Source organism: Muntiacus reevesi, chromosome 16 (assembly GCF_963930625.1).
Source record: "Muntiacus reevesi chromosome 16, mMunRee1.1, whole genome shotgun sequence".
NCBI classification, from domain to species: Eukaryota; Metazoa; Chordata; class Mammalia; order Artiodactyla; family Cervidae; genus Muntiacus; species Muntiacus reevesi.
This window is the reverse complement of record NC_089264.1, coordinates 14,564,888-14,590,168: the sequence shown is the minus strand read 5'-3', so window position 1 is coordinate 14,590,168 and position 25,281 is coordinate 14,564,888. Positions and strand designations below refer to the sequence as shown.

At 50.7% G+C, this 25,281-nt stretch overlaps 1 protein-coding gene across 3 annotated transcripts; it reads right to left on the bottom strand.

Moving 5' to 3' along the window:
- Positions 1–3,074: 3,074 nt before the first annotated feature.
- Positions 3,075–23,147, bottom strand: PITX2 (paired like homeodomain 2). Of its 3 annotated transcripts, XM_065907194.1 has the most exons (5): positions 22,644–23,147; positions 18,771–18,826; positions 18,169–18,306; positions 6,761–6,966; positions 3,075–4,329 (listed from the first exon to the last, which is right to left on the bottom strand). In XM_065907194.1, the coding sequence occupies exons 2-5, from the start codon at positions 18,814–18,816 to the stop codon at positions 3,766–3,768; spliced, it is 954 nt and encodes a 317-aa protein (XP_065763266.1). In that variant the 5' UTR covers positions 18,817–18,826; positions 22,644–23,147; the 3' UTR covers positions 3,075–3,765. The 3 variants fall into 3 exon arrangements, with proteins under 3 accessions (XP_065763266.1, XP_065763267.1, XP_065763265.1); XM_065907195.1 differs by lacking the exon at positions 18,169–18,306 and having other exon boundaries at positions 22,644–23,146; XM_065907193.1 differs by lacking the exons at positions 18,169–18,306; positions 18,771–18,826; positions 22,644–23,147 and adding an exon at positions 7,838–8,735.
- Between the last annotated feature and the right edge of the window lie 2,134 nt (positions 23,148–25,281).

The following is a 25,281-nucleotide window of genomic DNA, read 5'->3' as shown; positions in this document are numbered from 1 at the left end:
TTTTCATTCCTCTCAAAAATTTAAGCAGCGACCCGGGGACTTCCAGTTTTGCAGCTTCTGTGAGCGGCCGGAGGCTGGGGAGCCCTGGCGACGGCGGCGAGGGCGCCCGTGGATTAGGGTGTGGATTGCAGGACAGACCTTTGTTTGGTCACATTCTCGACGGGGGTGCGGGGGAGGGTCGTTCTCCTTCGAGATCGCGCTAGATTTTTATAGACTAGCTTTAAAAGAACTCGCCGCTCTTCCTAGGGTTAATTTATGGGGCTTTCGAGGAATATTGGGACTTTTAAGACTTTTTTTTTCCCCCCATTAATTTTTTTTTTTTCTTGGTTCTCCTAAAGTGACTCCCGGGTTTCAGCACCTCGCAGAAAGAGGGTGGGGGTGGGAGAAAGAACAGGGCCAGGAGGAAAAGGGGAGGATGAGCCTCCTAACCAAACCGCCTATAGGGCCCAGGCTGCACAACGTATTTTTAAAAATTAAATTTCTAATCATGCTGTGGGCCGTAAAACTCAGATTTAGGAAGTGGGGGGAAATTGAAACAAATGTGGGCTCTATCTACCTTTTCCCAGGTCTCCACCAATTTGAATTCAGTATTAGGAGAAGAAGAGTTTGGGGCCTTAAAAATTTAAGTTTAAAAAAGGTGGACAGACCAGAGAAAGGATTAGAGTAACAGGTGAGGGGGGCGGGAAGGAAAAGCCCCTGGACCGCGAACTGTCTGCGCGGGGTTCCTGCCCCAGCCCTCCCCAGCCTCAGGGGCCCAGAGATGGGCGACCAGGGCTGAAGGCTCGAGATGCCTGGGCTCCTGGGGGCCCCGACCTCCAGCTCGCCATCTTTGATCTCAAGAGGAGGAGGCTGGTGTTCATGCTATAGATTACGTTAAAGGTTCCTTTAAGCACTTTAATACACAACTAGCTCAGAAATCATTAAGAGACCTAGAGAAGGAGAAAAAATACCCTCACACTCACCGGTAATAAATGTTGACCTGCAGCAAAAATCGATTGAGTGGAACCGAGGTGGTGGCAGTAACGATGTCTGGGGGGATGGGGGGAGACCCGCGTGGAAGCGGGAGGGGCGAGGGAACCGACTCCGGCAGCTCGGGAACTAGGCTTTTCTCACTTGAAGGGAAAAGGAGGTGCAAAAAGGGGCTGAAAGGCGAGCCAGGGTGGGTTGGGAAAGCGAGGTGAGGAGGGTCATTCTCCCTTCTGGGAGTCCTGGGAAAGGCGCTGAGGTGGGAGTAAGGGCCTCTCTTCAGTCTCCCAAGTCTCCGCCCCCAGCCCGCACCACTCAAGTCGGGGAAGTGACAAGTCTTCCCCAACCTCGACTTCCATTTTTGTTTCCTGCGGATTGATTGATTTCCTCGAAATAAGAGTTCAGTTTCAGCACAAGCCGACTAGGCCGAGATCCACCTCCTCGCCCCGAGCTCCCAAGTCACTCTAGGGCCTGCAGACGCCAGTCCTCCCAGCAGGTCTTGTTAGCGCATCCAGCCCCCCAGCCCCACATCCCGGCTCCCCGGCCCCTCCCCCGCCGGCCCTCCCCCGCGCCGAGCCCGGCGGAGGCTCCGCGAGGCCGAGACCGACCAGCCCCGCGCCTCCAGAAGCCAAAGTCCGCCCGTGGGGACCGTTTTCCTCTCCACTGCTCCCAAGTGAACAACAAGGACTGCGGTGAACCTCGGCCAAAGGGCTTTTATCTGCCCTCCACTGCCGCGTGATCCCTCCGCAGGTCGGAGGCAGAGCTTAAAAAAGAAAGAAAGTTAATGTGCATTAAGCACTGATCTTAAATCGGGGACATTATCTGCGATCTCTTTAAGTGGCAGCAGCAGTCGCATGCAGAACAAAGACTCGGTGTCTGAGCTCCAAAAGCTTATAGGTAGAGTCTCGGTCAGATAAAAGCAACCTAAGCGCAAAAACACAGGTTTTCTCGGCCCCAGAAAACCGGCGGCTACTTTTCGCTCCGGATTCCCCAGGGTGATGTTTGTCGTCGTCGCCCACCGCGGGGGCAGGAGGGGCGGAGATTCGAAGAGCAAAGACTTCAGAACTTGCCCCCCACCCCCCCCCGCCCCCAACACACCGACCTCCCTTGCGCCACGGTTCTGAAGTCTTTGGGACTAAGTCGTATTTGCTACTATTTGTGACAAAATTAAATTTCACATTAAAAAAAAAAAGCTGAAAATCACCAACAAAAGAAGAGTGGGTGCTTAACGCTCTTTTAAACACACCGACCTCATTCCCCGTTTAGATGTCAGAGGATGGGAGGGAGGGCCAGGGCTGTAATTCATCTTGATTTGCTTCATTGTCCCGCAGTTTGCAAACTATAATCCTGTATAATTTCAGGAACAAGCAGGTTTAGAATTAATGGGTCAATATTATTTAAAACAAAACACGGGGAGCATGACCTTTGCCTCAACTACATATTGCTCGACAAGACTCAGGAAACTCCACTCTAACCTCTCAACCCCTGGGCTCTTTGAGAAACTAAAGGGCTGTGGTTATTAGAAATGGGCTTTGTTTCTTTTAATGTCTCAAAAGGATTTGGAAATAGTAATGTAATATAACATGAAGAATCTCTCTACTTAAGCCTGAAAGATAAACGTGGAGGCCTAAATATTTTGAACTGGAGGTGTTTCCTTGTAAACTTATAGACCTATTCCTCTTGAGAGGAATGTATATAAACTGTACATGTATACATACACACATACTTCTCCAGAACAATTTACTGGGTGTGCTGGTTCCCTCCCCAAAAGAGCAAAGCTGAGAGTCATTCCAAGCTAAGGTACTTTCTACATTTCTTTCTCCTTTCTTCTTTCTCTCCTCTATTATTTGCTAGCTAGCAATAATGGAATCCCTTGGGTTTAAGCCAAAGAAAAATCTGAGAGAGAACAGACTTTGCAGCTTTTTTTTTTCCCCTGAGTGCCTCTTTTTTGAATTTCTGATGAATGACTATAATTTATTTCTACCAAATTTAAATAAGTACTGCTGCCTTCTGTATTTAACTAGGCAGGCAGAGGGAACTGGTTGGTTTAGGAAGTAGTGACTGAGAAACCCTGGCCAGGCAACAGAAGAGGGCAGAAAGAATCCAGACCAATTTGTATGCAGTATATTTTACTCCCATGAAATAAAACACATTTTTTTTCATATTTGCTGAAAAGTAAAACAATAATATTGTACGAAATGTTATACACAGGGTAGGTTGTACATAGCAGTTTCAGAAACATCATTGCATCCACCAGAGAAACTATTCTAAAACTGATATTCACACATTTTTTATAATAATAATATGTTAGAAACATACAGTGTGGCATTTAGTATATACATTCCTTTGCTCGCAAGCGAAAAATCCTAATCGCTTCTGTATAACATGCTTTATTTTAAAGCCTAACCTTTAAAAACACTGTTGTGATATTACTAACAACTGCTTTTTATAAAATTAATTTGACATTTCGATATATATACATCCTTTCAGTCATTTTAATGTTAACAATGCTAAACTTAAAAAATAACAAGCTTATAGTAATGTTAAAATGTCATATCCAGTCAAACATTTGTGTGTCCTCGCAACTGTTGGAAATACTTTTAGTGAAAGATGTCAGACGTTGAGAAAATTCCTTTGAAATCAAAGGAGCTCTCCTTAATTCAGTGGTTTCCTTTTCTCCCTATATCTTCTCTCTCCCCCTTTCTTTAGTGCCCACGACCTTCTAGCATAGTTCCCAGTCTTTCAAGGGCAGAGCTGCCCCATCCACGGTCCTAGGATCCCCGTGCAGTGGGGCGCGGCTCACACGGGCCGGTCCACGGCGTACTGGCAAGCACTCAGGTTGGATGCCGGGTTCTGCACGCTGGCGTAGCCGAAGCTGGAGTGCTGCTTTGCTTTCAGTCTCAGGCTGGCCAGGCTCGAGTTACACGTGTCCCTATAAACGTACGGAGGAGTCGGCGGCGCGTAAGGGCAGGCGGGCGTCGGCACCGCGGAATTCAGCGAAGGGCTGCTCAAGTTGTTCAAGTTATTCAGGCTGTTGAGGCTGGAGCCCGGGACGCCGGTCACCGCTGAGGGTACCATACTGGACGACATGCTCATGGACGAGATGGAATTGGGCGGGGAGAACATGCTCTGCGACGACAGGGGGTTGACGTTCATAGAGTTGAAGAAAGGAAAGCTCTTGGTGGACAGGGAGGCCGAAGTGAGGCCCTTGGCGGCCCAGTTATTGTATGAATATCCCGGGTACATGTCGTCGTAGGGCTGCATAAGCCCGTTGAACTGCGGCCCAAAGCCATTTTTGCACAGCTCGGCCTGCTGGTTGCGCTCCCGCTTTCTCCATTTGGCCCGGCGATTTTTGAACCAAACCTGGGGATGGAGGGCAAGGAGTGAACAGACGCCACAGATCGGATTAGTAAAACATTGATCCCGGACAGCACTAGCGATCCCCACCTGCGACACATAAGTGTACACTCTCGCCGCCACAATTTCCCCCAGCCGTCCTCCCCTGCCCCGCGCCCCAAGCTGCCAGAGCCCCGTCCCAGCGAAGAGGCCCCGACCAGTTCAGGCTTGCGAGTCTGGGCTCAGAGTCGCGTCACAAACCCCAGCCCAACGCCCGGCGGCCTGCGGGTGGCGTGTTCACTAACCCCGGTCCTCCTCAGGGGCCAAAAACACTCACTGCAAAATGAATGCGGAGCAGCGGGCTCTCTGCCCAACCCTTCCCCGGCCACCTTGCAAACTTGCTTGCATTTCAAAGCCACAGACCCAGGGATGAGGACAAGGGGCTGGGAGGCCCGCGCTCTCTCCCACAAGCCCTCCTCCCCTCTCGGATCTTCACTGCCGCCCCGCTACTCCACAGAACGAGCGCCCTCATCAGGCGCCCGGCCGCGACCCCCTTCCTCGCCTAGCCAAAAGAACCAAATAAAAAGCAAAAGCCCACCTCCCCGACAGCTCAGTAAACTCCAAGAGTTTGGCGTGTACATCTCCGGGAACCCTGCGCTTCTACAGCCTTCCCCAGCCCTCGCTCCGCTCCTTCATACTCTCCGCCCACCCAGGCCAGGCCCGCGCGCCCGGCGCTGCTCCGGCCCGGCCCGGCCCGGCCCGGCCCAGCCTAGTTGCAGGGCTTTGCGGGCGGTCGCCCAGCCCGGCCAGCCCCCACCCGCCTCCAATGGCCCAGACGCAACCCCGTTCTCAATCCACATCGGGCCCGCCCGTCGCCCCAGACGGCGGCTTTTGTGTATTGGAGCGAGGCCTGGCCCGAGATTTCCGAGCTGACACCGGTGATGTTTCACATTACACATCTCAGCCAGGCCCAGACGCCTAATCCGCTTTTTTTTTTTCTTTTTCCTTTTCATTCTCGATTTCCTTTTTATCCCCCTTGCTCTTTGCACCCGACAGCTATAAAAAGCAAGCTTCATCCCCCACTTGGCTGGACAAGCAGCGGGCCTGGAAGGAGGCAGGCGGAGGGAGCGAGAGCCCAGCGCGGCGGCAGCAGGGGACTAGCGAGGGACGGCTGAAAAGCCGAAGAGGGTGGGGTAGGGCTTTTCCGCAGGGTTCCGGAGACCCCATAGATTGTTTTCATTTAAATTACTTGCTTTTTCTACTCTGGCCGCCTAAACTTTGCCCAGGCGAGAAGAGTACGTGCGAGGCCCGTTCCCCAGGAGCGCAGGAGAGCTAACGAGAAACTGACCTTGCGCAAAAACCACGCGGCCCGGGCCTGAACATAGGTCTCCGCTGTTAAACTAAAACCATTTCCAACTTCGTCCTGGTTCCTTTATCCACTAGCTTAGCCTCATTCCCTACACAGATGCCACTCAGAGAGTGCCTTCTTCTCTCTGCTTTGGGAGCCCATTTAGGTCTTTATTCTTTTCATCATTAGTGCTATACAGCGCTTTCTCGGTTCTAATTGGGGGCTCTTTTTCCATCCAGAGCTTTTTTTTTTTTTTTTTTTTAACAGCAAAACCTCTGGATCCTGCTATGTGTTTTCTACTTTCAGAATCCTAACAAACTTGGAGTTTTCCACCGACCAGCACAAACCAGGATATTGCTACCGTGTAATTTATTTAAGTTCATTTTTGCCAATTCCTTAAGTACAGATTTGCTACAAAGGTAAGCCTTTTCTTTAATAAAACTATTATAATTGGGAGGAAGGGTGTGAGTAGCAGTCTCCAAAGAGAAGATAAATAAACCAAATAGAAAAGTCTTTCTTCTTTTTTCCTTTCTTTCTAAGAGGACTGGCAGGATAGCAGTTCTGTATTAAAACTGCTTCCGCAGATCACAAAACCAGAGGATAGGGTGTGGGAGAGAACTGAGTTGCAGAAAAACCGCAAAGACCTTGTGATGAGGATGAGCCGAGTAAAGAAAAGGCTCGGCTGGGCCGGGCGCGAAAGTTTTCCAGGGAGGGCCAACCCTTGCGTGTCTCAGGCGGGTTTTCCTTGTTAAACGCGCGCAGGTCGGAGCCTGTCCTCAGCTGCTGGCCTGGGAGGGATTTTATTAGAGCTCGTCTGGCGAATGCAAGCCGGGAACACAATGCCCTGTGCAGCGGAATGCACGCGGCCCCCTTTGGGAGAGCGGTGTGTGGTGGAGCGGTGAGCCGGGGCCGCTCCCGGCGCCTGCTCCCGGCCTGCGGCTGGTCTCGGAAGGGGGAGCTGTGACCTCGCAACGGGGCCGCCGCGAGGCCTTCTGCCTTTGAAAAGGCACCCACCCGAGCCCTCCCGGACGGCTCTGCCTTTCACCCTCCCTCCCGATCTACAGGCCGGCGTCCCAGCAACGCCCTCCCCGGCTCCGCGCGGGCTCCTACCCGGACTCGCGCTTCCGTTAGGTTGGTCCACACGGCGATTTCTTCGCGCGTGGACATGTCCGGGTAGCGGTTCCTCTGGAAAGTGGCCTCCAGTTCCTGCAGCTGCTGGCTGGTGAAGTGAGTCCGCTGCCGCCGTTGCCTCTTCTTCTTGGACGGGTCTTCGGCTCCCACGTCCTCATTCTTTCCCTGCTGGCTCTTATCTTTCTCTGAAAACGAAACACAGAAGTCCCCGTCAGCATGCCCACCTGCTGCCCCCAACGCCAACTGGACCAGGCGGCAGAGGCCAGAGCCGGGCTGTCTGGCGGGGGAGGAGTGTGCGAGCCGCCGCTCCGGGCCACGGAAAGCGCTGCGTCTGCGGGGTGTGCAGACGTGAGTGTGGGTGTGCGCGCCCCATCTCCTCCCCTCCCCCAGCGCCGCACGTTTTATTTACATGTTTATCTCACTGCGAGGCACATTCATTTTTATAGCCTGTGCTTTCAAGTGTATTTATGCGCTTCTGCGCGGACACATCAAACCTCTCGGGGCACCCACACGCGCGTGTTTTACAGAACTCTCCCTGGTAGAAAGCTTAGATATCGATGCGGTTTCCAAAGGCTAGGAAAAGTACGCTTTGGGATTCGGCGAGGCACCCAAGTTCCTCGGCCCTTTAGAAGAAGAAGAAGGAAAAAACCAAAAAACAAAAAACAAAACACGCCTGTTGTTCTGAGGCGTAGTCTCACAACTATTTTTCTAACAAGCGGAGATTCTTGGGAGCTGAAAGCCGAGAGCAGAACAGGGACCGCGTAAGAGTTGGGGAGGGCGGGGGGAAGGCGGCCTCTGAAGGTCTAGAACGGAGATGCCGGGATTTTTGTGACCCAGAAAAAGGAAGGGAGGTCAGGGTCGTAATGGGGGGAGGGGCGGTGCAGAACGACTCCCGTGGTTCGCGCCACCCCAGCCGGGCAGTCGATGCAGAGCGAAGGGACGCGGGATACAGACAACCCTGGCTCCGGAAGTTCTGCGGGGAGCGAGCCGAACGACCACTCCCACCACGCCTCCCCCTGGAGGGGCCGACTTCCTCGGGGCCGCGCGGCGCCTTACCTGCGGCCTCGGGGCTGGGGGTGTCAGAGATGGTGTGCACCTCCAGCCTGTGCTTGGAAGAGTCCAGGGAGCGGGCCTGACCGGGAGCCAGGACCGAAGCCATGGCCAGCGGCTGAGGATGGTGACAGGAGGAGGACGCGGAGGCGGCCAACAGCTTGGTCCCTGCTGCTCGTTGCTCCAAGTGCAGCGGGCCTTTCATGCAGTTCATGGACGAAGGAGCGCGCCGCCCTACGAGTCCTGGGTTGCTGCCCCGCCGAAGCCCCGTGGCCGCCGCAGCCGCCTGCTCCGCTTCCCGCTCCAGGCGCGGAGTTTCCTCGCGGTGGCCGCCGCGGGCAGAGCCGGGAACACAACCCGCGCGGAGTCCTGGAGCAGAGCCGCCCCCCGACTCCTTCCGTAGGCTCAAGCGAAAGGATCCAGCGGCCGAAAGTCAGCGGGTCAGTGGAGAGACATGGGGATGTGGGTAGGAGAGAATGGTTCGGAGCGTCTTTGGGGAGCAAGCTTCCAAGCTCCAAAGCGAAACAAGAGTGGGCAAAGACCCCTTTCTTCCCTCCCTCCCTCCCCCTCGTACCCCTCCAATAAGGAAAGCTAACGCCGTTCGCGCTCTGCCCGCCCCCCGCACGGCAGCCCTGACAGCGAAGTGTCAAGAGTGACAGGGACAGGTAGCTGATATTAGATCTCCCGTGGCGGCGGCGGCGGCGGCGGCGGCGGCGCGGGCCTCTGGGCGCACCCTCCGCGGTGCTCACACGCACACCCCCTCGGGCAGTAGAGCTCGAGCCTGGCCTCGCCGCAGCTCAGCTCCCAGCACCCAGACGAGCGACGGACCAGTTCTGCGGCTCCAAGCTTCCCTGTTGGCCTAACATCTTAAAACCAGAGGCGGGCTTCCTGGTGCCGAGACGTCACTCGGCCGCTGCCCTCCCCAACCCTCCCCGACCCTCCCCGCCTCCGCCTCCTCCCAGACCCTCCGCCGGCTGGAGTGACGTGGCTGCACACCAATCAGGAGCCCCCGAGCCGTGACGGAGGGCCCATCCTCTCTGCACCTATCAGATGTGCGGGGCCGGGCTAATACCTCGGTGCGCCCGCAGAGTCTACACCCGCCGGCTCCCGGGAATTCTGCTCCGGCCCGGCCCAAGACGACCCGGCTTTTAGTTCTGGCGGGGAGGTGGAAAGACGAGGCTGGGAGTAAAAAGCTCGTTGGAAAAAAGCGGAAAGGTCGAAGGCTGATGGGTACAAGGATCAACAAGGCACCCAGCACGCCCCTCCCCTTCTGTCTCGCTACATCCTTTCCCTACCGAGAGGTGTTTTTCTCCCCCTGCAAGGAAAGGAGACATACTACTTAAAACCAGAAAAAAAAATTTAAAACCCCAACAAATCATCTCTCCGATCTTAAATTTTCCAAACAACCTGTCAAGTGAATGCTGCGGCGCTAATCTGAAGAAGCTTTACTTTAATTGCAAAGAAGACAGAGCCCTGAGAAGAGAGGCTAATAAATTAGAAATCAGAAGCAAATGGACCCGTCAAAAGAAAATTACCTTGACTTTAAACGAACAACTGTTTGGTGGTTCACTCTGGATTTATACAAGAATAAAAAGTCGCCTCAGATCACGTTCTCTGTAATGCTTATTAGTCCCCAGACAGAAAACACACAATAGAATAGAAACCCTAACCCAGCATTTTCAAAATGCTGAAAGCTTATCCATTCTACTTAACGTTGATTAAGACACATATCCTAGGGCTTTCAAATTCCTTGTACACTGTATTAAGCACCTCCTAATGCAACAGAGAATCTTGCTTTAAATTTGACTCTCTTGTTTACTTTATTATCAATCAAATTCAAATCCATAAAGCCTGTAGAATCAACAACTTTGAGCTAATTATATATAAAATATGCTTTTAATGAATTTCCATACAATTAAGAATGTTGCCAAATAACCAATTTCAAGGATAATTTTGAAGTCATTTTCTATTCCTAGGGAGCTCAAGGCTGTCTTGAATTGTTGGAGTCCAAGCAGGCAGAGACAGTAGGCTGTGTGAAGGGCAAAAGCCTAGGAGGACACTCAGCAAGAAAAAATAAAGCCTTGTTCATATATTTGAGACAAAAGGAAAAAACACCTTTGGGGACATGTAAATCTTTATAGCACTGTTTCCACAGAAATTAAAGAAAGAAATCCAAAGATATCATTCAAAATAATTTGTGAAAGTCCTTTTGTCCTCTGGCTTAGGTCAGCTGAAGAGCACAAACTAATCTCCCCTGGGTTTCTGCATTGACGATTGCTTTATTGTGGAGTTAGTGTTATCATCCCCGAATGTGTATTTGTTTGACATTACAGTCAATGATTTGCAACGCCAGTATGAGGTATCTTCAAAAAACTCCCTCCTTGTCCTTGTTCCCAAGATTGAGAAACTCATTCAGTTTGAGGTGGAGTGGATAAAGCGGACAACAAATATGTTTGTAACTTATGTGTCTCTCCTTTGCCCTGCTCCCCCACCTCATGGTATCTGCAACTCCTCCCCCATCTTAAACAAACTTGAGAGCAGTCCAAAGGACCAAATGAGAATTCTTTAATCTCTGCCCAAAGTATCATTGTAGGGTAAGAAGATTTTAGCTAACAGGAGGAGCTTTCTTCATAGGATGCTTTAAATCAGCATTTCTGGTTTTTTAACCTTTTATTCTGGTTAACCCCATTCCATGCACACACACACACCTGCTCAGAGCAGAACACATCCCCATGTGACAGGTCTGCATTAGCTGAGGCTCATCCATCCAGTTATATTAGGTTCTTAAATCTTATCACTAAATTATACATATTACACAAGCAGCCTGTTGGTAAAGAAGGTTAAATTAATTTACATTCTGCTCATTATCGGGTGCTTAAATGACGTGTTTTATCCCTGAGATTTGGTAGACTCTCCTCAGACCCCCCAGTGTTTCACCGAAGACAATGCTCTTACATTTGTAGTGGTTTTTAATCTGATAAGACTCTAATTTGCTTAAGTCTTTTAAATAAGGGTTTTAAATGTTTCTAGCCATTTTCTTATTGAATTTCCTCTAATTCCCTCAAGATCATAAAGTATATGCGTAAAGTAAATATCTCCTCCCACTGCACTGACAGCCGATGACCTATAACTAAGTCAATATGAATCCAGCTCTTTTCTGCCCAATATGTTTACGAATCATATTCCAATACCTTTTCTTAAACCCCGGCATAACTGCAGTCCCCACAACAGCACATGCTCATGCCTTCATATCACAAAGAAACTCCATCACATCAGAGAATGAAAGATTCTCCTCCATAGTGAACATACTCTCTTCCTTGTTTCTTCAAGTTTCAAATCCTGGAGTTACAGTTTTTGGTGAAGGCTCTGAATGGTTTTCAAAACTCCTCAGAAGAGCCGAGAGGTTTCACAAAGCCATGTAGATTTCTAAGCCCATCTCTCATTAAATGCATGGAATTTTGATTTAAGCTCATTGGCTTTGTCAATGGACAGAACTTTCCCCAAGGCAAATACACACATATGAAGGACCTAACCTAGACTCCAAAGTGGGTGAAAAACCCAAGGGCGAGTGAGAGCTCCTCATAGTGCCAAAATGTAGGAGATGTTGCAAGTGCTGGTGATCAGCCTGAAAGCCTAAAAAGATAAGGAATCTTAAACTGTATTGATCCACTGCAAAGTCAAGTGGAGAATAAAGAAAGATAAATTATTTGAATAACTCTGGTTAAGTGAAAACAAAATCATGCATATACCTCTCTACAGATAGAAATGAATGTACAAAATATATCCTCCCCTCCCCGCTAATGGAGCAGGGGAGGTATTTTCTTTGCATTTTTCTAGCCAGAGTTTCAACTCCCTCCTAATCTTCAAATCACTTTACACATTGATACTGGGTGACACCCCTTCCAGGCCCAACACATTCACTCCATGGTTGGTAGGGGTGCTCCAACATGAAAAGTCTAGAAGAGGAAAAGCAAGTATGTAGTACAAGAAACACTTTTCTGTTAAAACTCTAGTGGTGGTGGGCAATTTTTAGATTTAGTCTACAAAAAGCTTGTGGGTGCACAGGTATGGGCAGTATAGGTAACAAAGAAGTTGGAAGTAAGGGAATCTTAGGCATGTTGCAAGTTCAACACTATTATTACATGACTTATCCCCCACCCCACTCTTCAGCTGGTTCTAGAAATTACTGTGGGACTTCCCTGGTTGTCCAGTGGCTAAGACTGTGCTCCCAGTGCAGGGGGGCTGAGATTTGATCATTGGTCAGGGAACCGGATCCCACATACAACAAGCAAGGCTCAGCGCAGCCAAACAAATAAACATTTTTTAAAAAGAAATGACTATGTCTTCAGCAGCCATCACAGAAATTATTCCAGAAAAAAAAAAAAAAATCAGCATAGTTGGTTCAGGGAAGCTGCACGGCTGGGGTGGGGAGAGGACAGGAAGCCTAGTGTGGGTTTGGATTTTCCACTCAGAAGATATCGTTTTGATCAGGTTTTCTTGCTTCTTCTTTCAAAGAAAGACCCTTGAGGAGGGAGATGTGTGACACAGGGTTAGGCATGTTTCTAGCTGGTATTTGCCACCGATTACCAGTCTTAAGGTCTTATTTAATTTCACACTCTTTAGTGTTAGTTGCACAAAGGCCCTCTGGCCATCGCGACGAGAGGGGTTAGGCAGCACCACTAAACTCTCCGCAGCGGGCAGCAGAGATGTGAACTGGGACCCAAGCGAGTGACTAGAGACTTTGGGGGGAGGGGGGAGTTTGTCCTCAAAGTTCATCTGGAAAATAGTGAAATTAGATGTCTCCTTGTGCTGTCAGGCCATAGAGGGGTGGGAGTCTTGCTACGGTCCAGGTTAGCTCAAGGATGAGATCCTACCGGACTCAGCTGGAAGGCTCATGACAGGCATGAGTGTGTGTGTGTGTGTGTGTGCATGAGCATTCAGTGTAAGGTGCAGAGCTCAGAGGGAGACCTTGCACCTTGCCCGAGAAGTGGCTCTGCCTCGCTTCCTTCCCCTGCCTGGCTTTTCTCTGCACACAAATCATGCTGGAAAGGGCCTCTTTGCTGTTCCCTGACCTGAGCCATGCAGCTGGAACACCCAGAAATTCAAGGTTTATTGTGGCGGATCCACCCCCCACCCCACTTCCCTAAATGCAATTTTTAAAAGTGTAGGTTTGCAAAAAGTGGCAGATTCTTTCAGAATCAGAAGTCTGTAGAGGTACTGAGTAACACCCACCCTCTCTGGGTCCCTGCAAAGGGTACCCATATTTCTGTCCCCCACACAACCACTTCATGTCTGTGGCAACTGGCTGGGGGGTTCTCGTCACCCCACACTGGCAGGGGAAGAGAAGAGCCAGAGATTAGAGGAAGCTCTGGGTTATGTTATAGAGGGGATGCTGCAATCACTAAACCCACAAGCTGTGGTGCCTTTCCACAGCAGACTGTTAATGCTACAGGTTTATTAGGTGCTCATTTAATCGCAGAACACAACTACGGGTGGGAAAATAAAATAAAGAGAATGGTATACTTGTGTGTGGGATATAAGAGAGACAAGGAATGAATAAACATCAATATCTAGGTCCAGAGAGACAGAAGTGACATGGGACTAACTAAAGTCACTTTTTAAAAAACTGGATTGAAATGCTTCTCTCTTTATTTTTTTCTCTATTTTTCCCTCTCCTGCTCATGTCTGTATCCCTTTCTATTCCTCTTGTTCCCCTTCTTTCTGTCTTCCCCTCTCCCAGACATGCTGGTAGCTAACATTCAGCATTAGTTGTCATGGTGACCATAAATCACATAAATCCAAAAATACCCACCTATAATCTGAGATGAAGCTTTTATTTCCCTAGCGAAATAATATTTTAAAAGCTGTCAGCTGACCAAAAAAAAAAAAAAAAAAAAAGAAAGAAAAAAAAAAGGAACCCACCTCATTGTAGTAACCCAAGTAATATATTACTTCTAAAGGTTTAAATTAAAATGTCAGCCTGTTAAAAACACGCTGGGAGAATCTTGGACATTCTTCATGTCAAAGCCTCACAGTGGAGTTGACTCCATCACTCCTGATCATTCTTTAGCATGTATACATAATTCTGCCTACTACCTCTCCTTCTGTTCATTTCTTTCCTCCCCTCCCAACTACCTTAGTCCTCACTGATTGTCTGCCTTGGGTTGTAAAAGAATGGAATCTCTTATCTTTTTCCGAAAGGCACTCAATTCTTTGCCTGAGTCAGAGGACCTCGTATATTGGTCCTCCGTGATCAATCGCTTCCCTAAACGAAAAATGGGTGCCTTGGGGGGAAAGGTGCTGGATTGGGCCACAATGAGGGGGGACTTTCTAGAGGAAGTGAGAAGAAAAACGCAGAGGGAAGGGCTGGTGGGGGAGAGAGGAGTAGTGGAGTATGGAGCTGGGCAGCCAGGTTCTGTGGTTCAGTCTAGCCCGGAAAAGGTATGTATATTCTCCTACTCTTGCCTTTTTCTCCTGAGAGGAAACTTTCCCATTTGAAGACCCTGAGTGGAGGGTGGGGGGGAGGAGGGTGGCGACCGCAGTTGGGCCTTTTGTCTTCTACCTTGCGCTTGTTGTCTTTCGCCTATCTTTGGATTATAGGGTATTCGCCTAGATGAAGAGCCATTAATTACCCATTCAGTCAATATTAGGAAGACGACAAAGCTTTTTACATAGGATTAAGAAGACATCAGATTGTTCCATTAGTATATTCCTGCTCACGAATAAGCTTTCGTTATACATTTCCTTTTCCCCGGAGTCTCTAACAACCTGCATATATTACCGGCGGGCGGTGCGGGTTAACTGCCGAGCCAGCCCCGCGCACCTCGGAGCGCGCACCGCGGCGGGACCGAAGAACGCGACCCGTCAAGGCTGCCTACCGCTGGGGCCTGCCTACTTTCGGACAATTTCCCCTCTTGGGGAAAACACATCCACATACACAAAGGAGAGGCAGCTCTGCGGATAAACTGCAGATTTGGCGCGGGGTGGGTTGTTAGTAGAAACAAAAAGGAATGCTCTCCCTCCCCAGCTCCGCTCCTCCTCACTGTCCTCCAGCGCGTCCTGGTCCCCTGCCCCCTGTTAGCACCAAGATTACCCCCCCCCCCATTTTTATTATTCCCCTTTCTCTCCGACCAAGCTCAGGTTCAAGCGCCGCCCCACGCAGCAGGATTTTGCTTTTTGCTAGAGGTGGTCTGGGCTGCTTTTGCGGGTCTGCTTGTTAGCATTAAAGTCGTTTGGTAATGGCGTAGAGAAATCGGGTGATTTGCTTTGCGGGGCATTAGGAATCAGCGGTGAATGTGCTTGGCTAGCGCTTGGTGATTGAATGAATGGGGCTCTGCGGCGGTCGAGGCGTCGGGGTCACCCCGGGTGCTCCGAGGAAGACCGGGCCCGGCTGCTGCCTCGGGAGGCGGTGTATCGCGGTTGGGGCCTTGGAGTCCTCGTCCCTAGGGAAGGAAGTCTGCGCGCACCAGAGGCCCGGGGCGAACACTCTCAGCTCAATTGCTTTGCCAGAATGATTTAAAAATTAATCGAGTCGCTGAGGGAGGCCCGGGGAAGATACCCGCCCCAGGTCTGGTCTCGAAGTCAGGCCCCGGGACCGATCTCGGCAGGTCGGTGGATTAGAGCCCCCAATCCAGGGTCACTACCCCGAAATTTATTCATCCCATCCTCTTCCTGAAGGTCAAGACGACTTTTTGAGTTCCTCCAAACGGAAACTCGTTTTGGGACACCCAAAGGGAAGGAAAGCCAAGGGCGTCTGTCCTAGGGAGACGTTCCAAGCGGGCCTCTGCCCCTTCTGTAAGCGGGGTGGGGATGGGGAAGGGGGGAGGGTCCTGTTTAACTTGTCAACTCTTCTTCTCTCCACTTAGCACAGCTAGCCACTCCTCTCTCCACCCTCTCTCAAACCTCTGGCTTTAGGAGGTCTCCAGCATACTTCCTGCCCGCTCCCGTTTAAGGGTTCGAGCCAGACATTGGGTCATTCCTAGGGGCATCAAGAGAATGGGGACTCAACTGAGATGGGACACAGAGTCGGGGCCTCCAGGAGGTCGACCCTGTCAACTCAGAGAACGTTTTCAGTCTTCAGTGAGGACAGCCTGTTTTGGGGAAATGAGAGGGTAGTGCCAATAATAGGATATCATGGCCCTTTTTGAAAATCGCATGTCATTATAAACATTTTTTTTTTCTTTTTAAAAGCAAATAAAACCTATTAAAAAGTTAAGGAGAAAAAAATCTTTTCTTTTTTCTTTTCTTTTTATTAAAAGGAAGCTGTGGCTAGGAGTTTGCATATTCCATAAGTTAAATTTACTTATATTCAGTAAGGGGACTCTGGCAACCTTCCTTCAGTGGTACTATATAGCTTTGCCCACTCGTGTGACATTTTTTGGTCTACCCAATTCCCTAAAAGCCAATAACATCAAGATTTTCAGCATTTTTCCCTATCACGTGTCTCTTAATTAATGGCATTAAACATGTTTGGGCAGCAATTTTCTTCTAAAGTTCAAAAGGCAGAAAACACAGTGTTGACTGTGTGGAGAAGAGCCTTTCCTAGCACTAAAATAATCCAAGCCTGAATGTAAGGGTTAAGAAAAATTGTTTATTATTTCTAGCTCTTTATTTACTTGCTAATTATTAAAAGCAAACACCCAGGCCCACCTGCCCAGGATGTGACGGCAGCAAACTGGACTCCCCGGCTGTCCCCCACTTCTTGCCCACCTAGGAAGCCCACCTCAGGCTTCTCGGTTAAGAGGTCCTAAACTCCCGTGGAAACCACCTGTCCTGAAAACCATTCCCGGGGGCAAGAAACGGGTAGATGCGGGTGAGAAGAGGAGGAGACATCTCTCGGCTCCTAAAGCAGGAGAAATGTCAGCCTCGCTGGGCGGCGGCCAGCCCGCGCTGTGCGAAGCCGCATTGGGAAGCTCCCCTAGTCTGGCCGGAGCCAGGCAGGGCTCAACCCGCACAAAGCATTTTCTCCGGGAGGCATCGCTGCTCTTGATTTTTAACCATATCCCAAACATACTCCGGTGTAATAATTTATTTTTACGACCGATTATCAAACAGAAGAAGAATTTAACACAATCTTAATGACAGAAATCACCCGACGTTATCTCTGCAAGGCCCCATTTAACCCCATGGGGTTAATCCCGGACAAGTGAGCGTTTAACTGGCCCAGCAGGAGAACTAGGGATATTTCGCGGTGTCGAGGCCGGTTAGCTTCATACCACTTTGAGCGTTTTATTCCAACAAATGGTGCTTTTCTCTCCGATTCACTGGGAAGCCCAATGCGGAGCCTTTGTTTTCTTCTTGGCAAGTTTACTTGGCGGGGGTCCCAATTCGTCCTCGTCTAGCACATATCACATATGTATCTTTACATTTTAATCCAGAAAGTGGTGGTTAGGGGCGGAGGTCTCTGTGTGTGTGTGTGTGGTTATGTCCTCACACAATCAAAGGTCAACAACCTCCTAAGAATAGGCACTTACTTATTAAGGAGCCTGGAAAACATGGAGAATAGACGAACGGCAAAGGTGAGCTTTTCTTGTATTCCTAAGGAAAGGTTGTCCCTTCAACCCCTCTCTGTCTCTCTCTTTCTCTCACACACACCCCTAAAGACCACGATTCAATCCAACAAGGTCTGTGCGCAGAGGACGTTTTAAGTTTTACACAAGCGTGCAGACTTCGAGCAGCAATAGCCCTCGACTCTTCCAGAGTGAAACCAGACCATCGATCGCACCGCCAAAACCCGGACCCTGCCACCAGCACCGCAGGTCGGCGGTGCCACGGGGTCACACACTCCATTCCACCCTCAGCTGCTGCGCGCGGTCGCTGCCCTCCGGCTCCGCAGGGCTGTTGTCAGCTCCTCCACCTCGCCACCGGGGCGAACCTACGCTAACCCAAGCCTCGCGCGCCGGCCTCCCGCGGTAAACCCCGCACCCACAAGCCTGGGCGGGGCGCGGCCGAGGGCCGCCGGGACGGGGTGGGCCCCGAAGTGCTGCGTGCAGTGGGACGTAGTGAGCGACAGAGGTCGCTGTTGGACCACTTTTCCACGCCAGCTAGAGGCGCAGAGGCAGCTCGGGGTGTGCGCAGATCAGGCCACACATCAGGAGATCATCAGGAAAGAGCGAGGGAGAGGGAGAGGTGACGGGTCTCAGGAGTGCAGTATAATTTGGGGAAAGGAATTAACGTTCCTTGGACGGCTGCTTCCCGTCCCAACCGGAGGCCAAGTGTCTTAAGTTCCGAGCAGGCGCGCCGGGTCTGGCGGCCTCGCCCGCGTGCGCCTCACTCGAGCCCCGGAGGCCGGGAGGCGGGAGCCCAGCGCTCGGCCTGCGCCTCGCTCCAGGTCTTACCGTTGGCGCCGGGATGCTGCCGCGGGAAGAGCTTGCTGCTGGCCGCCTCTTTCCGGCTCTCCGGAGAGTCCGTGAACTCGACCTTTTTGATTTCGGAGTCTTTGGAGAAGAGGCATTCAACGGCCGCCGGCTGCACGCCTGGGCCACGCGCGCCCGCCCCACGTGCAGGGAGAGAGACGCCCCGGACGGCGGGGGAAAGTATCGGGGTGTCGAAGAGAGTGGGGAGGGAGGCAGGAGCGAGGAGAGAGAGGGACAAAGAGCAGAGACCCAGTTAGAGGAAAGAGCGGAGGACGGGCCAGTCTCCCGGACCGTCTGGCCACCCGGCGCAGGGCGAGGTTCTGTCTCCGCGCCTCCCGGGCTACCAGCGGCCCCGGCGAAAAGGAGGCCCGAGGCTTGGAGACGCGGCGCGCGGCTCCCTCCCCACCCACAGCCCCCCACTAGGAGAGTCCCCCGGCGTCCAGGTTCCGATTTCCTTGCTGCCCTGGCCGGGCCCTCCGGGAAGCGCCCCTCGCGCGGCCTCGCCATAAGACCCGTGCCCTCTCGCCGCCCTCGCGTGGCGCGGTCTCAGGTCGGGTGACCCTGGCGGAAGAAGCGCCTCTTACCTAATTGCACACACGCCGACACTAGTTTGCGGCAGTTGGTCTCCATTCCCCGTTACCTGCAAAACAAGAGAAGGAGGGCTGTGAGAAGCGGCGGCGGGCGGGCGCACGGGGCTCGCAGGGGCAGACCTGCGGGGCAGACGACTTCAACAGCAGCCATCAGGCGCCCCTCCGCACTGGGGTTCAGGAGTGTTTCTCGGACCTGACAGTCTCCGGCAGCACGAGCCCGGCCTCATCCCCGCCCTTGCCCCGGCTCCTGGACTTCCGACTGTTTACCAAAGCGTGTGGGGGGGCTGGATCTCTCTACAGAGCTGCCGCCAATGGGTCCAGGGGCTCGTAGCCGATAAAGCCACCGCGTTCTGGGAACCCAAGCTGTGCAACTCCTCACAGGGGTCCCCGTGTCACGGGTTAAAAGCCCTGAACACGAGGATAACCTTGGGGGGAGATACAAAACCTGGGCGAAGAGGACTTTCTCCGTGGGGAGCTGTGTGCGAAGGCCAGCACAGTGCTTGTCCGTTGGTTGAAGCTCAGTAAACATTTAGTGTCAGTCACCTTGCTCCTGTCCTAGATAGACCCCCCCCCACACACACACACACAGCCCCCGCCTCGATTTTCTATAATTCTGACTCAAACAGGACTCCAAGGCCTAGGATGCTCCAGAGCGGACTGGCTTCGGGCCTCTCCTCTATCAGAAGCCACTTTTCCATATTTAGCCACACTTTCCCCTGGAGATACTCACCCGGTCATTTATTTACCCTAAAGTATGATTTAAGATCGCAGAGTAGGGGAACCGAGGTGGAATGAGTTAGACTGGGGAGAGCGGGCAAACGTCCCCGGAGGGTTTACTGCCCGCCAAGGGTAGGGAAATAGCTCTGAGAGAACGGCTCCCCCCAGTTCTCCCCCTTCTCCTCCCCGGCAAACCAAATCTTTTTTTAAATTTCCAACCACAACGCAGCGAGCCAGGCGTTTAATGCGCGCCCCCTTCTCCGCCACAGGCAAACCGGGAGAGGTGGGTGGCGAGGGGGCTCTGTCGGGGTGGGTAGAAGAGCGGCGGCTGCTTTAACGACAGAAGAAAAGAATGAAGGTCCCAGCTCCCCAGGCCCCTCGGATCCCGGCGCCTGCCTCGCTCCACGCTAACCAGGGTACGCCGGCGGCGGGAGGGCACCTCTCGCTCGGATCCAGGGCTGGGGCTTCGGGCGGGCGTTTGCCGGGTTGTTCGAGGGGCATAGGTTGGCCAGGGAGCTGGGGGTCTGGCTCTGGCCTAAGTCGCATTTCTAGGTTCCTCGGCCTCTCCTGGAAGGAGCCGGGACCCAGGGGCCTCGGGCCAAGGTCGCTGCCTAGCGCAGCGGCCTGGGGATCCAAGGGGTGGGGATCTCCAGGCGGTTCCCCCACCCGCCTGGGGACGCGGATGGACGCGGGCGGGGGCTCTGCGGATCCTGGCGGGCCCGGGGGCCCAGAAGTAGCAGTTTGGCGGTTCCAGATTTAGTGATTCTGCAGTAAAATCACAGGATTAGTCCCTGATTGAGATGTCTGTTCGTGAGATATTACAAAATTCATTATCACAGCTTTCTACTAACTCGATATGAAGTAACACAGATGGGATTTTATTAGTCCAGACTTCAAATGTTTACTTATGATAATTTCGGGGGAAATTTGCATGTCATCATCATTTCGATAATCTTTTTTTTTTTTTTTAAACTTCTGAATTGGCTGCATTATTAGCCGGTAGTCAGAGCTTTGCAGATGGTAACCGCAGATAGTTTTTATTTTTTAAAATAGTAAAATCTACAAAAGAAAAAGATCGGATTGCTCAGTGTAAAGTCAGTCGATTATTACACATTCTCCGCCCCCCCCCCCAACTCCCACGCTTCAGTGCTGAAGACCAAACAAAGCAATACAAAACAAATCTTCAAGAACTCCTCTCTAAAGACTGAAAAGAAGGTCAAGGCATGTTCCTTAGCTCACTCCTACATGTCCTTGTGACTTGGGGATTTATTTTGCAGTCAAAATGAGTCCTGAGATTTGCACTTTTTTCCCTTCATATAATGACCAAACCTGCTAGATGAATTGAATCTAAATAACTGGGGAAGGTAATTTTTTAAAAGAGACCTCCAATTCCCTCCTGCCTGCTGATCCTTAAACTTGCCCTGTCAAGACAAGTCTTACAAGACAAATTTGGCTGCAGGATTTAGAGATGGGCTTCAGTGGCTAATCTCACAAATTAAGATGAGCAACTTTTCCTGTTGGAAAGTTGTTCTCACCCCAAAAGTTCATGTCCTGGTTGGAAGGTATAAGCCAGGCAATCTTGTTTTGGTCAACTTGAGTTTTCTATTGTGAGCTCACTAAAAAGCCCAACACAGCTAATGGGAACACCCTGAACCACACTGGCTAACACAAGCAGGCAAGTCCTAAGAAATAAAACAATTTGCTTAAAAATAATTTCTGATGATTGCCATAAGATGAAATTGTAGGAATGAAACGTCCTAATAATTCTACATTCTTTCACATTTCCCTTCTTTCCATTCACATTGTTATCCTATAGCAAAATCTTTACTGAAAGTTTAAAAATAAACATGATAAGAACATATGTTTTAAATGAACTAAATTAGTGAGATTAGTCAGTAAATTAATTTGCAGTGGGTACTCATTTAAGAAAATTAAAATACTGCTTAACACAGTTCTGTATTTTAGCAGTTTAAGCCTTCTTTTAAACCAATTAATATTGGTGATTTAGGAACACTTGGGGACAAACATACTCAACTTGAGGAACAAAGCCCCTGAATAATTTAAGTGTTGTTTTGCTGAGGTAGAGCAGAACATTCCATACATGAATTAGCTATTTCATTTTTAGGCAAAGTTTGATTATTGAAACTTTGTATGCTTATTTTATGTGATATCAACAGAAATCCTCAGCCTGTATTGCTTAAGTGCTTTGTTTCCTTTACATAACTGGTATTTGTATTTTTAGATGGATTTCCTCCAAAATGATGTTAAAAGCAACTTTAATTCTTATTACTGGCCTAAAAAGAATGTGAGGAAATATCTCTAAATCAAATTAATTTTTCATAAAATATTTTAGAATGTATGAACTCCAATATTATTTTAATTCATGGTAGTAAAAGTTTTTTAAAAAATTTAGTTTAATAAGACATATTGCTTGCACAAATAAAATAAAAATCACAGGACCCTATGATGGTTTGACTTCTAAATTGCTAAGGAAAATAAAATCATCAAATTGTCATAAAAAGAGGAACATATTTCTCAGATTTAGAATCATAATTTTTTCCTTACTGGATGGTTGGAAAATAGTCGTCTCCCCTGTATCCATTTAAAATATATCTCCCAAAGTGCAAGATTGGAGTTGACTGGTAATCAATTTAAAGGATTTATAATCCGAAGTAATTGTGTGAGCTTGGCATTCAGGCCTGGCTCCCAGGTAATTCGCTTGGGCCTGAGAGGTCACTAACTGCCAGTTAAGATGGAATCTTTTTTCCAATTGGTAACAATGGGAAGGGGGCTAATCTTCCAGTAGCTGAAACTTTGTACCCGGCCCTTTATCTTGAGAATGCTAATCCTCCGTCTGAGGATTTGTCCCTGCAGTGTTGGCACCAAGATTTAAGGGAAGATACCTCCTTTTAAATGCCAGCCATGGTCTCGCTTCCCACTCGACTTCAGCACCCCATAGATTGCTAGTGTCTGTGGCTGGGGACCAAAGGAGCAGGGCTTTGCGAGGTCTGTTTGCCAACTGCGTTACCTCGGGGGGAAAGACAGCCCCCAAGAGCCACAAATCACCTTCGGTGAAGATTCTCCAAAGTGGAACAAATTTCCAAACTCGCATTATCTCACATCCCTGCGGGAGAGACGGCCTCCACTTACCGGCTACCGGGAGAGAGCTGCAGTCTGCGCGTCCCGCCGCGTCCCGGAGAGATTTCCAGCGAACCGAGACGCGGACTGCACCGCCGGCGCCCGAGAAGCCCGGGCCGAGAGGACTGCGGGGCTCCCGAGGGTGCCAAGTTCCGAGGGGGGTCCAAGGGCGCGCAGCGGCCTCCGGAATCTAGCCGTCACTGGCAGTTTCTTTCCGCTCTACTCCAGCTTTCTCGCTCGCTCTCGCACGCTCTCTCCCCTCCCTCGCTCTCATCCCTCTCTCTTGCCTCGGCTCCGACTCCGTGTGGGGAGTGACGTGACGTCAGCAGAGATTCCACCAAACTCCACTGCACAGTGGCGGGCGCGCGGGCGGGCGGGCGGCCGAGCCGGCAGCGCGGCGGCCGATCAAGGAGCGAGCGCGGCGCTCGGGAGGGCGCGGGGGGAGCCCGCAGGGGCGACGGGCAGCCCGGCGGGAGCGGGAGGTGAAGGCCAGCGGGCCCGGGAGCCGGGAGCCCGAGGAGGAGCGGGGGAAGGAAACCAGGCGAGGGAGCCGGGCAGGGCGCTTAGACAGGAGCAGACGGCGCAGCAGGCGCGAGCACTCCCACTGGGGAAAGGAGGACGAGAAGGGAGGATGGGAAGGAGGAGAAGGAAAAGGAACCTGCGCCAGATCAGGAGCTCTCATAAATCAGAGGGGAAGGGCGAGGCGTCGGGGAGACGTCGGGGAGAAACGCTCTCCTGGAGTGTGTGTGTATGTGCGTGTGCGTGCGTGTGTGTGTGTGTAAACACGGACAGGGAGGGAGGGAGGGACAGAGAAAGTGGCCTAAGAAATGGAACAAAGGACTGTGCCTGGGTTTGTTTGGGGGCGAGGCTTGTAGGGTGTGAGTTCGAATATGCCTCTCTGTGACCTTCTTTCAGGCCTGCAAGGGTGAGGAAAGAGTTCCTAGATACCAGGGATTTCGGAGGAAGGCAGGAAGCTGCAGAGAAGGTTGCGCGAGGGGTGAGAGAGGATGACAGGAGAAATCTGGAAAAGTGGGATGAGCAGGGGGTCGGTGGATGACTGGGTCTGGGAAGAGGGTAGGAGGGAGACAGCTAGAAGGGAGCTAGCGGCTCGTCCTCCGCGGAAGGCCAGGACGCCTGGCCCGGCACCGCCGGCGGCGACACCGTGCCGAGGTCAAGGCGAGTGGGCCGGGCGCACAGAGCCCGGTGTCTGCGCGCAGGTGGCCACGGCCGCGCACCGGCCGGCGTGCACTAAGGCATTGCGCTGGGCCAGGCTCGGGTGCTCGTGGAGTCTAGAATTTCCTCTGCTGTACTTACACTCAACAAGTTCACTCCGGGTCACGGCTATCTCATTTTTTAAAATGACGAGGTTAAGGTTCCTGGCGGGCTTGGTATTAAATTGCAAGGGATGGCGGTGGGGGTGGGAAGGGAAGCTCCCCTCAAATCCACATTTGCTCCTAAAAATCGAAGAACGTGTGAAAACAGAAGGGGCATTTGCCCCTCGCTCCCCGAAGCGTGCCCTACTTTTAAACCCTGATTTTCCGATTTCTTGACTTCAGCAAGGGCTTGTGTTTTGGTGGCCAGAAGATATTTTCGCTGTGCCCTGCCTTTGAGTGGTAGGACTATAAACATGATTCGCTGGAAGACCAGGTGGGAAGGCTCTGCCAGGCATATTGGACAAAGTTCTTTCAGTCTCTAGGGCATCCTGTTAATGTAGGTTTTTGGAAAGTGTGGGAAAATAACCACAGCTCCTGGTCCTATATTCATTCTCACCAATATTATTTCCTGCATAGGAGCAAAACTCAACCAGGCCCAGCATTAGAGAGGCCCCCCCATCTTTGGGTTTCAGGAGAGGATAAAATCCCCTCTAAAAGTTGTTTTGTTCTCCCTACATCAATATACCAAATCTTGCAATTTTAAGAAAATATAATGATGCCCGGAGAATGTGTGTGAAATATGTACATCTTTGAAAACGTGGCGTTTAAAATAACCCAGGTCACCATATAGGTGCTGGGCTTTCCCTACATTTGGGAGCTGTCTGGAATATGTTATGTGTTTTCTTGAATTACTCCGTGTTTTGAATTCATTTGAGTTAGCAGTAAAAACAGGCAAACAAACTTGCTCAATTTGTTTTGAGTGCTAAATCCCTTCACTTTGAAATAGCTAACAGTCGACAGATGGACTCATTTTATGGAAAGGGTTAGCCTCTTCAGCCAGGAAGAAAACTGACGAGAGGTCTAGATTTTTAAGCCATTTCTAACCTCCACATAACATCCGTGAAAACTCAAACTTTCTCTCTTTACCGGTGGAAATTCAAGACAGTTTTATTTAAGGGGAGAGAAATGAGGGGGAAATGCCCACGTGCTGTTTTTACTTTTATTTCCCCTCTGTCTGGGAGGATTTCTATTTCTGATTTCTGAAATCTTGCTGAGGCAAGAAAATCAAATTTCTCCAAGTCCCATGACTGAAATCTAAGGTCACAACATACTATATAATTTAGTCCAAGAAAGACATTTTCCTCTCTACCCATCAAAGATTTTTTGCCGCCTCCCCAGCCCCCTGAGTTATGGGTTAATGTCTGCCTCCTTCTTTTCTTTTCATTTCTATAAAGATTAAGAGATGCTCAGAGCAGAACAGCCTCGCCTTCATCTGG

Bases quoted from the DNA above. Each gene is read 5' to 3' on its own strand.
- PITX2 (XM_065907193.1), bottom strand. From the start codon at position 8,045: ATGAACTGCATGAAAGGCCCGCTGCACTTGGAGCAACGAGCAGCAGGG. The intron at 6,967-7,837 runs GTAAGGCGCCGC...TTTCGTTTTCAG, and splicing joins CCCCAGCCCCGAGGCCGCAG to AGAAAGATAAGAGCCAGCAG. The intron at 4,330-6,760 runs GTAGGAGCCCGC...CTCCATCCCCAG, and splicing joins TAACGGAAGCGCGAGTCCGG to GTTTGGTTCAAAAATCGCCG.